The 15,902-nt window shown below is 40.5% G+C and overlaps 1 protein-coding gene across 1 annotated transcript in view; it reads left to right on the top strand.

Annotated features, from left to right (window-relative positions):
- Positions 1–15,902, top strand: part of LOC113635944 (cyclic nucleotide-gated cation channel beta-1-like) — a 28,681-nt gene that overhangs the window by 1,821 nt on the left and 10,958 nt on the right. Inside the window, 15 exon segments of the mRNA XM_047802250.1 lie at positions 469–574; positions 2,626–2,650; positions 2,744–2,834; positions 4,552–4,667; positions 5,498–5,555; positions 5,657–5,732; positions 6,141–6,168; positions 8,085–8,373; positions 9,451–9,594; positions 9,950–10,009; positions 11,218–11,503; positions 12,347–12,380; positions 13,340–13,833; positions 13,835–14,075; positions 14,298–14,463. Coding sequence (XP_047658206.1) covers positions 469–574; positions 2,626–2,650; positions 2,744–2,834; positions 4,552–4,667; positions 5,498–5,555; positions 5,657–5,732; positions 6,141–6,168; positions 8,085–8,373; positions 9,451–9,594; positions 9,950–10,009; positions 11,218–11,503; positions 12,347–12,380; positions 13,340–13,833; positions 13,835–14,075; positions 14,298–14,463 — 2,214 coding nt within the window.

The raw sequence follows: 15,902 nt of genomic DNA, 5'->3' as shown, positions 1-15,902 counted from the left end.
GTCAGGGTGCACATACTTTTACCTATATACAGTAGTGTACCTCCATGCTGGTTGGTGTTGATTAATTTTCTATGACACCTGCTTTCTATGAACGCAACCTGTTCTTATACATGATCATTTCTAGAGTCACCAGGATTTTTTAGGTCAAAGCTACATCAGTGAAAAAAGTGTGTTATTGTCGATCTGGTCACGTTTACTATAAGTAGATGATCTTAAACACTCATGGAAGGAGTCTCCAGTGTCAGTACTTTGTAACAGGGAGATATAAAAAAGATTAAAGACGTAAGAGAAACTTGTTTCACATCATTAAAAGTACAGTAAGTATTATACATGGATCTAAAAGTATAACATGCTGTTTCGACAAACATCGTTAGCAAATGCTGTGATACAAAAGGAAATATACATGAAATATAGGACATTATAGGCAGTTATTGGGGAAACTAATCGACTATTCACAACCTCCAACAGATCAGGAGTGGTTGGCTGGATCTCGGGGGGAATCGAGAAGGTCGTCCCACAGCCTGAAACCAAATACATGGAGAAGAGCGAGAAACCTGATGAAGAAAATACAGAGGCATGTTTTATTATCTTCATCTAAGTTCCAGTGATCACCAAACACAATCTGTTTTAACTAATAAGACCTAAATGATGGTGTCTTTCTTAGACATATTAAACATTTATCATTTCAGTATTCACAATATTCATTCATTCATTCATTCATTCATTCATTCATTCATTTTCTACCACTTATCTGAACTTCTCGGGTCACGGGAGCCTGTGCCTATCTCAGGCGTCATCGGGCATCGAGGCAGGATACACCCTGGACGGAGTGCCAACCCATCGCAGGGCACACACACTCTCTCATTCACTCACACACTCACACACTACAGACAATTTTCCAGAGATGCCAATCAACCTACCATGCATGTCTTTAGACCGGGGGAGGAAACCGGAGTACCCGGAGGAAACCCCAGAGGCACGGTGAGAACATGCAAACTCCACACACACAAGGCAGAGGCGGGAATCGAACCCCCAACCCTGGAGGTGTGAGGCGAACCACTAAGCCACCGTGCCCCCTATTCACAATATGAGTTTGAAAAATTAAGTGAAGCCCTAAGCTATTGACATGGAAAAGTTGGAACCCTGGCGTCCAGCTAATGAGACAAGATTGCAGAATGTTTGTTATTTTAACTATAAAAAGCACTGAATCATTTTGTGTTCACCATCCAAGAAGCATCTGCTGATGTGAAGCATCTGCTCATGTGAAGCAAGACCAACAATCAAGAGTTGTGGAGTTACATAAAGCTGAAAAATGATTCCAAAGTAATCTCAAAGAGCTTAGATTATTCATCAAATTGTCTATAAATGGATATGATTTAGTGCTCTATCTACTGTCTCAAGATGTGGCCATCAACAATCAACAAAAAGAGAAATCGGTTCACATAACATGAGTCTGCTATACGGAAAACATCACGCAGGCATGGTGTCGATGGCAGGACACCATGAAGAAAGCCGCTGCTTTCCGAATAAAACATTGCTGCAGACTTGAAGATTGCCAAAGACCACCTTGACATTCCAAAATGCTGCTGGAAAAATGTTCTGTGGACTGATGGGTGAGTTGGTTGGGAAGAACTACAGCATTGCGTATGGTGTAAAAAAAAAAGGAACCACATGAAAATGCAGGGTCTGGACCACTTTTTATCATTTTCAGGATGTATATCAAGATTTCTTACAGAACAATCTCAGAGTGACTGTGTGCTCAGTAGAAGCTGTGTGAGCCTAAACATCCACGTAAATACAGAACAGAGAGAATGGTTTAAAAAAAAAAGAAACTCCAGTCCAGTCATCTGCTTAACTTGAGATGCTGTAGAAAGACCTGCAAAAAGAAATTCACATCAGACTTCTTAAGAATATTCGCAAACTTTCCGTTTGTGTGTTATTAGCATAAGCACATTGTATTTGATGAAGATGTGATCACATTTCACGACTAGTAAAAACAGAAAAACCGATTAGGGTGCACATACTTTTGCTTTCCCCTGGAAATGTGTGTCGTATTAAGATTCAGTTTTCTGCTACTTTTAAGTAATATATATTGGAGTGAAAGTAGTAGTGCTTTAAAATGTATTGAACTATTCATTCATTTTCTACCACTTATCCGAACTACTCGGGTCACGTCATCTCAGGCGTCATCGGGCATCGAGGCAGGATACACCCTGGACGGAGTGCCAACCCATCACAGGGCACACACACACACTCTCATTCACTCACACACACACACTACGGACAATTTTCCAGAGATGCCAATCAACCTACCATGCATGTCTTTGGACCGGGGGAGGAAACCGGAGTACCCGGAGAAAACCCCCGAGGCACGGGGAGAACATGCAAACTCCACACACACAAGGCGGAGGCGGGAATCGAACCCCCAACCCTGGAGGTGTGAGGCGAACATGCTAACCACTAAGCCACCATGCCCCATATATACTGTACATATGTGTATGTGTGTGTATTTATAATATGTATATATACATGTAAATACTGCAAATTTTTTATTTTTATTATTTTAATTTTTAATTTTATTATTTGTCTAATAGAAATCTTAAACAAATTTCTTTCTCATTCCAGGTTTATGATATTAAAGAACTTCCAGGTGGGTATCTGTTCAGCCATCATCGCCGTGATACCGATGAAATGATAGAGTTTTGATTAAAATCATCTCTCTGCCTGTTCCTCGTGTCATCAGATGCAGAGCCTCTTCCTAATGTTCCAGTGGTGGAGATGATCTCGGAGGACGAGGTGTCTGAAGCGCATCGTTCTCCCCGGGTCCCACCGGGGTGAGCTACATGCATGCTGATGAAATATGATATTTTAGATGTAACGCATCTCATATTTGTGACTTACTAACAGGATTGTGATTATCACAGTGAGGAGCTTGAGAGTGTAGATAGTTATAGGAAATGAGTCCTAGGGTGAGCATAAAATGAGTCTTCATGGCCTGGTGAAGTTTATGATGGTCTTTCCATGAAGCACATGAAGGCAGCTTTCTGCCCTCTTCCTCATACATGCAGCTCACAGATGCATATGATTGGCTAGCATAGCTGTGATTGACACAGAAGAGGGACAATAGTGATATAGAGAGAGAGAGCATCCCATTCCTCCTACCTAAAGACAGAATTAAGATTTTTACATGCATTTAAATCCATTTAAGGGAAGAATGTAATTCAGCTGAGGGGAAAATATCCTGCTTTCTGAATATCAGACTCAGGGCTCTCAAGTTTTGAAGACAGACAAGCGTGACATCTCTAGACCATTAACCCAAAAACATTAATGTGGGAGTTGTTGTGTTTGGTAAGGATCAGCAATTTAATTAAATACAAAGTATTTGTTTAATTTCCATTTATTAATTTGTGTGTGTGTGTGTGTGTGTGTGTGTGTGTGTGTGTGTGTGTGTGTGTGTGTGTGTGTGTGTGAGAGAGAGAGAGAGAGAGAGAGAGAGAGAGAGAGAGAGAGAGAGAGAGAGAGAGAGAGAGAGAGAGATTATGACTGGTGTTGTTTATTGTAAGTGTTTGTTCCCTTTTTTGGACCCCTTTATCATTTGTAATGTTGCTCCCATATTAAACAGTTCAGCACAAGCCCAGACATTTTTAGGGACACGATTGAGGACAATGTCCCTTCCAGAGACAAGCTGTTTCGTGTGGAGGTTTTGTTCTAACCGACCATCAAAAATACCCTCTCTAATGAATATGTTTGTTTTTTTTCATCGGTTGTTGTGTTAAATCTTACCCAGATACAATAGTGCTATTTTCTGATTGGCTGTTGTGTAGCCTATATTTTGATTGGCTGATAAGTGTCAGACTCGACTAAGAACTCCAGGGGAGACGCGCTCGATTCCTGCCCGGTTCCATAGAGACGGCGGTGCGGACTGATACGTTTTGGGCGCTGCGGCTTATTAAATATGTGATAAAGAGTCAAAAAGTTTTTCTGTGTGAGAAATACGATGTGTGGCGAGACAGCGTGAGAAAAGACCCAAATGCGTGACTGTCACTCTCAATGCGTGACACTCGACAGCCCTGCAGACTTTTCTAAGCCTTACATGTTGAGACTGAAGCTTATAATATCTCACAATTACTCTTTCTTGCACTCAATCTTTGTCACTAATTGGTGCATCTGGGGGAACAAAATCCAGGCCCTAATGCAGGGATAAAAGTCAGACAATAACACAAAACAACAGGTATGAATAGGGAAGGGAATTAACAAGAGGTGGAAACAGTTTAAGTATCAATTGGAGCAAAAGCACATAGCACGAGACCACAAGACAAACAAACCCCATTGTCTAAGCCATCATGACAATCTTCTACACGTTCCTTCATACTTATGTGGCAACCAAGTGGTAGAGTAGTTTCTTGCTCTATCACAGAACTTTAAAAGCTCGAGTGGATGAACTGGAACTGGAGTCTCATCGACATCCTGAACAAGAGAGTCCGATCTCACTAACTAATCTCGACTTCGTCTTAGATGCGAATGCTTTCTCCATCTTTCTTCTTTTATCAGTGGAGTGGTACAGTGGATAAAGACCGGCTTCCAAAACGCTCTGCCGTACCGCATGCCCCGTCCACCAGACCACTCAGAAACCGGCTCCCAAAGATCATCACGCTGCTCAGATAAAGGTACTTATCCGAAATCATACGAATTATCTGCTGCAGGAAGACAGACCTGCAGAAGCTGAAGGTCAATCAATTTTTACATCTGTTACCCAAAATGAATAGAACCTATAGGGCATGTTTTCTTATATAGAAGAGCACCTAGGGGGTATTTTCTCCACAGTTAGTGTCTACTTGTCCGTAGGGGACCGATATCGGGCAGTGCATCACATACAGTATTCTCCACTGTAACGCAACCTAGAAGACATTTCATATTTTTTTCTTTTTGCCATTGGGGCATTTGAGTGCAGGAAAATGTACTGAAATGCTGCAATGGCAAACAGAAAAAAAATATTTATTTAATATTTATCCCCGGGGCACACGGTGGCTTAGTGGTTAGCACGTTCGCCTCATACCTCCAGGGTTGGGGGTTCGATTCCCACCTCCTCCTTGTGTGTGTGGAGTTTGCATGTTCTCCCCGTGCCTCGGGGGTTTCTTCCTCCTCCCCCCGGTCCAAAGACATGCATGGTAGGTTGATTGGTATCTCTGGAAAATTGTCCGTAGTGTGTGAGTGTGTGAGTGAATGAGAGTGTGTGTGTGCTCTGCGATGGGTTGGCACTCCGTCCAGGGTGTATCCTGCCTCGATGCCCGATGATGCCTGAGATAGGCACAGGCTCCCCGTGACCCGAGATAGTTCGGATAAGCGGTAGAAAATGAATGAATGAATGAATGAATGAATTAATGAATGAATGAATGAATGAATTTTATTTACCCACCTCCCGTTCTTGTGTATGCGAATTTGATAGAATGATGTCTGTTGAATTAAAGGCCATGTTTATCGTTCTCTTCTGTCACAGTGTTCTCGCCTCCCCCTGAATCGGTAACCAGCCTGACAGAAGTCGAGACTAAAGTCAAGTGAGTTAAAAGTCAGAAGTTTACCTAAGAATCTGTCGAGGAGCTCGTTTTATACGCGTTCTGTGTGACGATGCCTCGGTCCGTGTCTTTATCGTTCCCAGCATGATGGGCTGGATCACTCACGGTCTCGGCCTGGCCTTGCCCCAGCCTGTTATAAGAAGCAAAGAGGATTATGGGGTGAGTCAGATCCCAGTATTGATTTAAAGCAAAAGTTTTCACACGCTATTCCGCCAGAACTGTAATTATAGCTGATCAGACGAAACGTTTCCAGGGTTTGACGTTTGTGTCATTTGTTTTGGAACAAAGAACTTATTCTTTACAGCAAAAAAACAAGTGACTTTAATCTGATCCAATTTAAAGTGCACTTCGTTATGTTATATCCTGAAACGATACTAATCTAATATACTAAATGTGTGAATAAATGAATGAATAATGTAGAGAGTAAAGTAGAAAGAGGCAGTGTGTGATTTTTAGGGGAAAATAAACAAAACCCTTTAAAAGCAAACTACTTGCAATGTCTATTTTTTTTTTTTAACTCATGCATCATTTTAACCTCTTGTTAATATTTTGTTTTCTTTTTCTCAGGTTGTGGCAGAAACGGTTACACGACATGGTACGTATCTTGTTGTCTGATTTTCCACAAGTCTCTTCATTCACACTTTACACACAACCTGATTTCAGTTCCTCAAACGATAACAGAGTAAATAACGACACAAACGACTATCCGAGATTACAATATGGGAAACCAAACGGTAAGTGTGTGGGTGTGTGTTTGTGTCTGTGTGTGTGCGTGTGTGTGTGTGTGTGTGTGTGTGTGTGTGTGTGTGTGTGTGTGTGTGTGTGTGTGTGTGTGTGTGTGTGTGTGTGTGTGTGTGCGCGTGTGTGATTGTGTGAGTGTCTGTGTGTGTGAGAGTGTGTGAGTAGGACCTATAGGCCACCATCACACAAAACAGTTCATCTTCTCCTATTTCAGGGGAGAGGCTCCTCAATTAGATTAGACTAGATTAGATTAGATTCAACTTTATTGTCATTGTGCAAGGGACATGTACAGAGCCAATGAAATGCAGTTAGCATCTAACCAGAAGTGTATAGATATAGTGTGTTTTTTATGTAAGTATGATACAGTATGAAGTGGTACAGTATGACAGATATAGCTGTACAAAAGGAATGTCATTATGAATATATACTGTACATACATACAGTACAGACCAAAAGTTTGGACACACCTTCTCATTCAAAGAGTTTTCTTTATTTTCATGACTATTAAAATTGTAAATTTTAATAGTCATGAAAGTAGCTTCAAAGTCGCCACCTTTTGCTCTGATTACTGCTTTGCACACTCTTGGCATTCTCTTGATGAGCTTCAAGAGGTCGTCACCTGAAATGGTCTTCCGACAGTCTTGAAGGAGTTCCCAGAGATGCTTAGCACTTGTTGGCCCTTTTGCCTTCACTCTGAGGTCCAGCTCACCCCAAACCATCTCGATCGGGTTCAGGTCCGGTGACTGTGGAGGCGGGGTCATCTGGTGCAGCACCCCATCACTCTCCTTCATGGTCAAATAGCCCTTACACAGCCTGGAGGTGTGTTTGGGGTCATTGTCCTGTTGAAAAGGTGGTGTGTCCAAACTTTTGGAAGGTGTGTCCAAACTTTTGGTCTGTACTGTATATATATATATTTTTTTTATATACAGAAGTGTAATGGTAGTTTTTGGGTGGTGCAAGGATGCATGATTTTAAAGTGGTGCAAAATAGTGCAAAACACAATGCACGCACACACACACACACACACACACACACACACAGTATGGACTATAGAAAATAATATACTGTCAGCTGGAGGGAACTTGTGTTTTTCTACTACCCAATAGGGGCACATATTTCCATAGAGAAGATCACCAGGTTTCTCAGGTGCACTTCATCATACAGGGCAGTGCATCACATGTTCTCCACAGAAAAAGCAACCTAGATAGTGTTTCATTACATTTTATTCCATACCATAATTACACCCTATAGGGCACTTTCAATAGATTTTGTCTACCAGGTTGACACCCTAGGGGGTAGTTTATGACAATATAACTAAAGGCCAAACAGTGAAAACTTTTAAAGATCTGACAGCAACAAGCTTAAAGCAAGCAAAGGCACAGATATGTACTGAAATATCTCTTTCCTAAATATTAGAACTTTGTTTATATTAGATCTGTCCTGATGTTGGCCAACAAAAGCTCGTGTTTGGTCTCGAAACATTCTGTAATGTGATGTACATGAGTAAGTTATTTATATGTTATTAAATAGTATCAGTTATAATTATAACACAGTGCTGTTCAATTCTGGATTCTGATTGGTCAGAAGGTAAAGTTTATTCTAAGGAGAGTATGTTTATTCATAATTCTGGCATCAGCACTTATTTACAGTCAGTAATTTTTCCTAGTCTGTTATTGACTTATTCATACAATTTTACAGATTATATCAGATGTTTTACATTAACAAACTTAATCAGGTTAGACATATAAGGGATCTTCTCCATATTTCCAGCTGTCCACTCTAGGCCAAATTCCACTGACCTGGTCCTTGAGGATGTCAACGCAGAAGATGTCCAGGATCAGGACAAGAACCTGGACCAGAAGAGCATTTCTGAGCATCCGTCTTCCCCTAAACGAGCAGAACCGGAGGACCGATCGAATCCAGAAACCTCGAGTCCATCAGCACCAACATCATCTCTGAATCAGGAAGATGTCGAGACACAAACCGGACGATGGACATCCTTCTTCGAGAGCATCAAGAGAGAAGCGGAGGATATTGCCATGGCAACTTTGGAGGAACGGTTGGTGTCTCACTTTGTGTTCTGGAAATTTTTGAAAATACGCCTCATACTGCCGCAAGACGTCTACATAGGCACTGCAATATTTCTGTTGTTTGGATGTTTTATGACACTCGTTGCACTTTAAATGTATATTTTCTATATTCCTATATTTATTATAGTATATTTAGTCCGATAATAGCTACAGTAGGTAAGAGTTTAACTTGACATCAGATTGAAAGTGAAAGTGAAGTGACATACGGCTAAGTACGGTGACCCATAGTCAGAATTCGTTCTCTGTGTTTAACCCATCCAAAGTGCACACACACAGCAGTGAACACACACACAACGTGAACACACACCCGGAGCAGTGGGCAGCCATTTATGCTGCGGCGCCCGGGAAGCAGTTGGGGGGGTTCGGTGCCTTGTTCAAGGGCAACTCAGTCATGGTATTGCCGGCCCGAGACTCGAACCCACAACCTTAGAGTTAGGAGTCAAACTCTCTAACCATTAGGCCACGACTTCCCCAATACAGATATTAGCTACTGTAGCTAATATTAGCCCGGCTTAGCAGAATCACTGTTTAATGTTACCGAGATACATAAAGCAACATTCTGTAGCATACAGCATAATGCAAAAAGGTTTTAAATAGTTTAAACATTTGTAAGATTACGAACACTAATACAGAACAAAATATGCAGATTACACAAGATTTAGCAAACAGCAGCTTAGGCAGCAAAACTAAGCTAACTACACAGGACGGTGCTTAGGTTAAAAGTGAGAATGTCCGTTAGATAACATGAACAGTTTGTTAACAGGAAGTTAGTTTTAGTTTTGCATACATCCTTTATCAAAAAAAAAAATGTAAATAAATATAAAAATAAAAAAAACACAGCGCTTCCTTGAACATGCTAGAACCTTAGCGTTCTGTATTAACAAATTAATGGACTGGACCTGAAGAGTTCCTCATACAACTGAAATGCGTGTGTGTGTGTGTGTGTGTGTGTGTGTGTGTGTGTGTGTGTGTGTGTGTGTGTGTGTGTGTGTGTGTGTGTGTGTGTGTGTGTGTGTGTGTGTGTGTGTGTGTGTGTGTGTGTGTAGGTTACGACAGGAGCGTTTGGAGATGGCGAGGATGGCTGAGAAGGTGGCAAGACACGCAGCAGAGGTGACTGTCAGAGAGCTGGCAGGAACCCGAGTGACTGTACACACACCAATCCTGGAGGTGGAGGAAGAGGCTGAGTCAGAGTAATCACACACACACACACACACACACACACACACACACACACATATGTATATATATATATATAGATATGTGTGTGTGTGTGTGTGTGTGTGTGTGTGTGTGTGTGTGTGTGTGTGTGTGTGTGTGTGTGTGCATGAAAGTAAGCTAAGCTAAGTAACACTTTGCTACTTTGAAATCTAAAACCAGGACTAGCCGGAAGTCCACCCAAGATCAACAAAAGACTTCTGCGGGCTTCTACAAAGTGTATTTGAGTTCATTATATGACAGATAAACACTCGTGTGTACCGTGTGACATGCTGAGATTTGAAATCACCTTCCTCCACCTGATCTTCTAACTTTGAGTTGATATTTCAGGTTGCAGGAGCTGAAGGACGAGGAGAAAGAAGCCGAAATTTTACACAGTAAAAGCACAGAGTGAGGGCACAAATTCATAACCTTTACATATAACAGCACACTGTATTGTTCTGTCTGTTATTCACCCAGTCTTCATCAAAAGTGCCACACATCCACAAATCCCCCCAAATAAAACAACTCTACAGGACTTACTAAGTGTATTGATGTTATTGACTCAAATTTCTTTCTTTCTTTCTTTCTTTCTTTCTTTCTTTCTTTCTTTCTTTATTTATTTATTTATTTATATGATTTTATACTCAACATATCTGAAATTAATTCTATTCGAAAATACCCCACTTTTGATGGAAACCTTAAAACCTGGCAACCCAGCACATCTCCATTAAATCCTGTTGAGAAAGAAAGGCTAAATCACACATGCAAATTATTAATCCACTGTCATTGAGTGCAGTTAGAACATGCGAGGTGTTATTTATACACCCTGTTTATTAGATTTGTATGCAATTGGTTTATGACTCTTCTGTGCCCTCTGCTGGCGACATCGTGTAGCTACTAGTCCATATTTTACATCTTACACTAAACCGTATGCGTCTAATATTTCAATTTCAGCGACTTTTAATGTATACCTTGGTGTAATGTTTTTAATAACATTTAATGTTAATAATAGTGATTAAAATTTAAATGTTAAATACGTATAATGCAAAAAGTAGCCTGGTCAACAGTCACCACAGCAACCGCATCCTATAGCAACGACGGTTGCCTGGTAACCAGTCGAGCATCGAGCTGCTTGTTTACGCGCAGGATGGCGGAGCTTCAAGCATCAAGCTTCGGAAAACACTCTAATAACAAAACGCACTAATATTTATCCGTTAATTAAATGCATATTTATGATAATTAAGATAAAGTGGCATTAGGCGCTTTTATTCCTGCAGATCTGGCGTTAAAGAGATACCACAGGATTTAACAGTGAGTTCATATGTTGAGGATTTGTTTCTTTCACTCCTTAATTGTCTTTAGTTGAATTATTTTACAGCTTCGAAGCTTCTCTGACATGCTGGTTTTCTTTTTGCATTTATTTATTATTTTGTTAATATTAATATAATGTTCCGATATGGAACATTGACATGATCATGTTCATCACATTAGTAGATATCCATATTGTGTGTGTGTGTGTGTGTTTGTGTGTGTGTGTGTGTGTGTGTGTGTGTGTGTGTGTGTGTGTGTGTGTGTGTGTGTGTGTGTGTGTGTGTGTGTGTGTGTGTATGCAACAGGTGTCAGGAACTATCTCCAGTCGAGAAGTTCACCCAGGAGGTTGAAGGCCCAGTAGAAGACCCACAAGAGGCAGAGGAAGAATTAGAAGATGAAGAACGTGTAGAAGAGCCATCTGCTTCTCCTGAACCTGTTAGACCAGAAGCCTTTCCAGCTGAAGAGCCAGAAGAAGAAGAGGAGGAAGAAGAAGAGTCTGATGACTCATCAGAGGCAGAATCAGAGCCAGAGCCAATCACTCAGCAGCCGAGGTCATGTGACGGAGACAGTGTGAAACAGAATGTCACCCAGGTGAGGATTTGTCCTTGTACCTGGAGATGAGAAGTGTAGCGCTAGCACACCACTGACTATCATGTGACGCTTATCTTCTCAAAAGGTTCCGTCGTTACCGTCATATGTGAAATATATCAGTCACGATCATTTTAGAGCTACTGTTTAAAAGTTTTTACAAATTAAAGGTGCAATTTATAATATATTAATAAACAGACATACAGTAATAGACATAATCATAAAATTTTCAACATATCAAGTAGTCGCAATATTGCCGTTTTTTAACTAATCGGCATTTTGTACATTATTTTAATTTATGGACCATAAATTAGCTCCGCCCCCTTCAACCTACAGACTCTAAAAAGTACAAAATGGCTTCTTTAAAAGCTTAAGCATAGACATATTGTCTACTATTGTCAGTTTTCCAACAGGATGATCTCACATGATGCTGTATATAAATCTTTATATAAAATAATAAGTTAAAAATAAGTCTTTTTAATTAATTCGTTTCTAAGTTAACTTTTTAATTGCACTCAGTGAAAACTTGAAAAAACATTATGTGCCATAATTATCTAAAATATCTTTCCACACCTTCCACTCACACAGTTGTGTCTATGTTATTACATGTCCATCAGGAGAAAAAAAGAAAATATCTGTATACATACAATAAAACTCTGCATCTCTAAACTGTAATCTGCATCTCTAAATCTTAATCTGAACCTTCTGTTCTGTTTGCACTTCAGAAACCTGGAAGTTTTTATGAGTTTTTCTCTCGTTCTTTAAGTGTATCGCTCTGAAGTCTCTCATTGCAGATCTGTTTCAAACATCTGTCTCTTTCTAACTCACTACTTTTTCTGCTTTCAGGACGATCGCATGATAAACGAAGAGGAAACTTATGGTAAGGTTTTTTTATGTGATATGTAAATTATATAATAGCTACAGTCTAGTGTATAATAAATGTATAGAGTGTATAGAAAATCCCTCCGTATGCAGTGAAACGATTTTCAACGCGCTAAGTGGAACCGTTGAAAAGGTTTGCGAGTAGCAAAAATCGTTCATGTAAAAATAAAAAAATAAAACACTGTTTAACAATGTTCATAAATTTTCAATTTACATTTTATATTTATGACATTTGACAGACGTTCTTATCATCTTACGATCTTACATACATCTCATTTATAGAACTGAGCAGTTGATGGTTAAGTGCCCTGCTCAAGGGCAAAGCAGTAGTAGAAGCTATGCAGTTCTAGGAACACACGACTGTCCGATCAGTAGTCAAACGTCCTAAGCACTGAACTATCATTCGTTATGTGTTCAGTAACGACTTAGTCCTGAGGCATAAATACAACCATCCATCACATGCAGATATCCTACACTCTCACATATAGTATATTTAGAGCACACAATGGACAATATTCTAGTTTCTCTAGTGTAAAATAAACTAATATCAGTACTCTGTAAAGCGATATAGAGTACCCAGTGTCTTTTTATCTGCATCGGGCGTTATACAGACTACATACTCGACATTATGATATGTTTTGGGGTGATCTGGACAACCTGGAGGAAACCTACAAGGTGAGAACATATGGTCACTTTATTACTACCAGATCAACATAATGCCATCAATTCAGCAATTCATTAATGTTCAGCATTTTTTATTCGTTATTACATTTAATTAGACAAGTATAAAAATAAAAAAGAGGCAGCAAGTGAATAAGTACAGTATATGTCATTTAAGGGATTGGTGTCCCTCTGAAGGTGCAGTCCTGCCTCTGGGTCCACTCTGACCCTGGCACTGATCCTACTTACTAAATCAATAAACGAATGAAAGCTAATGACTTGCCATTCTGCTTTCAGTTCCTTCCAGATGTGATGCGCTGAAGGCCTGCCTCATGCGTATTCCATATGCTCCAGTTTGCCTCGACCGCTTCAATCAGCTGCTGAAAGAGAACAATATCACCCCACCTCAAGTGCCCTCCGTTCCTAAACTGCCCTCACGACTATCACAGATCACCCAACACTTCCCCCATTTGCCTACCAGACTCAACCAGCTACCTCACCAAATCACAGAAATTCCCCAGCGTATTTCCCAGCGTGTCTCCAGGCTTCCTGAGCACTTCCCTTCCTTCCCCCAGAAACTTCCCACTTTCCCTGAAAGATTTTCCTTCAGGTTTCCCAACGGACTTCCCAAACATCCTGAGAAGCTACCTGATTTTGCTCAACACTTCTCCAGCTTGCCTCAGCGCTTATCCAATATTCCACATAACCTAATCAACCTTCCTCAATACTTGTCCAGCATTCCTCGTCAGTGCTACACCAGTCTTCACCGTCTGAGCAGCATCAGACCTCAAAATGATGCCTAAACCTCAGCAGCAGCAGCAAAGTCTGGACCTGGAGCTGGACCATCTGGTCCGCCAGTCCCCCATTCACATCTCCCGTACCCCGTCCCCTTCCTCACCTGGTTCTGTGCTGGATTTGCCCAATGTCCCCTTCTATCCCCGTCTGCCCCCCATCAGCCCATCCCACACGTTCTCAGGCCTCTCCAACCCCACCTTTAACGCAGAGGATGAAGCCACCTCCGCCAGACCATCAGGTGATCAAGTTGTGATCCTTTTGGTGGTTCTTTGTCAAATTCCTAAGTGTAATTGTGTAATTGTGCACTTTCTAGATATACACTGTATATACATATGTATACATATATATATGTATACATATATACATCGTATAAAAATATTCTTCAACTTTCTCTTTATGAATCTAACCTAGGGTTGATTTTCATAAGGATGTGTTACTGTTACTGCTGTTCCTCTTGCAGCTAGCTCCAGAATGAGTGTTCACCCAGCCGTAAATGTGGAAGATATGGACTCAGACAATGAGCAGTGTGGGAGAACTTCCCACCACATGCCCCAGATCATCACCCCACAGGACCCCAACCTCAAAACCCTCACCGTGCCTGGATCATCCAAATCAAGCCATTTCAGGTTTGGACTTCTTGTCGATGAAACACAGTAGTTTGGTCAGTGCTAGTTGATTAATGGCAGCTAACGTACACTGCAACTTTTTTTTTTAGCAAAAGTGAATTATGATAACGGGGGCACGGTGGTTTAGTGGTTAGCACGTTCGCCTCACACCTACAGGGTTGGGGGTTCGATTCCCGCCTCCGCCTTGTGTGTGTGGAGTTTGCATGTTCTCCCCGTGCCTCGGGGGTTTCCTCCGGGTACTCCGGTTTCCTCCCCCGGTCCAAAGACATGCATGGTAGGTTGATTGGCATCTCTGAAAAATTGTCCATAGTGTGTGAGTGTGTGAGTGAATGAGAGTGTGTGTGTGCCCTGTGATGGGTTGGCACTCCGTCCAGGGTGTATCCTGCCCCGATGCCCGATGACGCCTGAGATAGGCACAGGCTCCCCGTGACCCGAGAAGTTCGGATAAGTGGTAGAAAATGAATGAATGAATGAATTATGATAACATTCAGAAAGGTTTTTGAGAATAGTTTACGTTAGCCGTCTACCTGGTATTAAGCGTAAAACTTAAGTATGTAAAATTAGCCTGAATAATCTTCTGAGAAATCTTGTAAAGCTTGCTTTTTGTAAATGGTACTGCTAATGGTACCAAATGGATTCATTTGGTACCATTTACAAAAATGACATTAGAATGTTTAGTGATAACCATTTTAGATGAGCTCACATTAGATGAAATGTCCTCTCGAATAGAAATATTATGCTTTTTAAAATATGTTATCCTGTCTATAGCCATCTATACGTAGCATATAAGCAGTACAGAACATAAACATTTATGAATGCTATTTATAAAAAAAGATACAAATGGAAGTTTGGCTAGACTAACTCATGCTAGATCATTAGCTACCGTTAGTATTGAATGGTGTAAAGATCTAAGAATAAATCTTAAAAGCCTTTTGCAAAATGTTAACTTACGTTAGCCTTTTAGCTAAGAGGTAATGATTACATTTACGTTCATGAAAACATTTAACATGACTTAAAAATCCTGGGAGGAAAATATCGGATAGATAAATCGGAATTAGTCAGAATTAGTGTTAAAGATTATATATACACGCATATTTATAACGAGTTACAATTCTCTCAGAATTCATGTCAGGTTAGCTTAGGATATCTGTCTAGCAGTGAACATTATGGATATTTGTGAATATAAACTAAAATATTTTAAAATCCTTACATGTTAGCTAACAAAGACTGTGAAATACGTGACCTTTTTTTTAACTTTTATTTTTTGGAGAATATTTTGTCTAATGATATGTTTTTGTTTTTATTTTGTCTGGATTGTTCTCGCCCCTGTATACTCAAACACACACACACACACACACACACACACACACACACACACACACACACACACACACACACACACACACACACACACACACGCTCATACCTGTGATGGAAAC

Source organism: Tachysurus fulvidraco, chromosome 17 (genome assembly GCF_022655615.1).
Source record: "Tachysurus fulvidraco isolate hzauxx_2018 chromosome 17, HZAU_PFXX_2.0, whole genome shotgun sequence".
NCBI lineage: Eukaryota > Metazoa > Chordata > Actinopteri > Siluriformes > Bagridae > Tachysurus > Tachysurus fulvidraco.
This window is presented reverse-complemented; position numbering and strand designations above follow the sequence as displayed.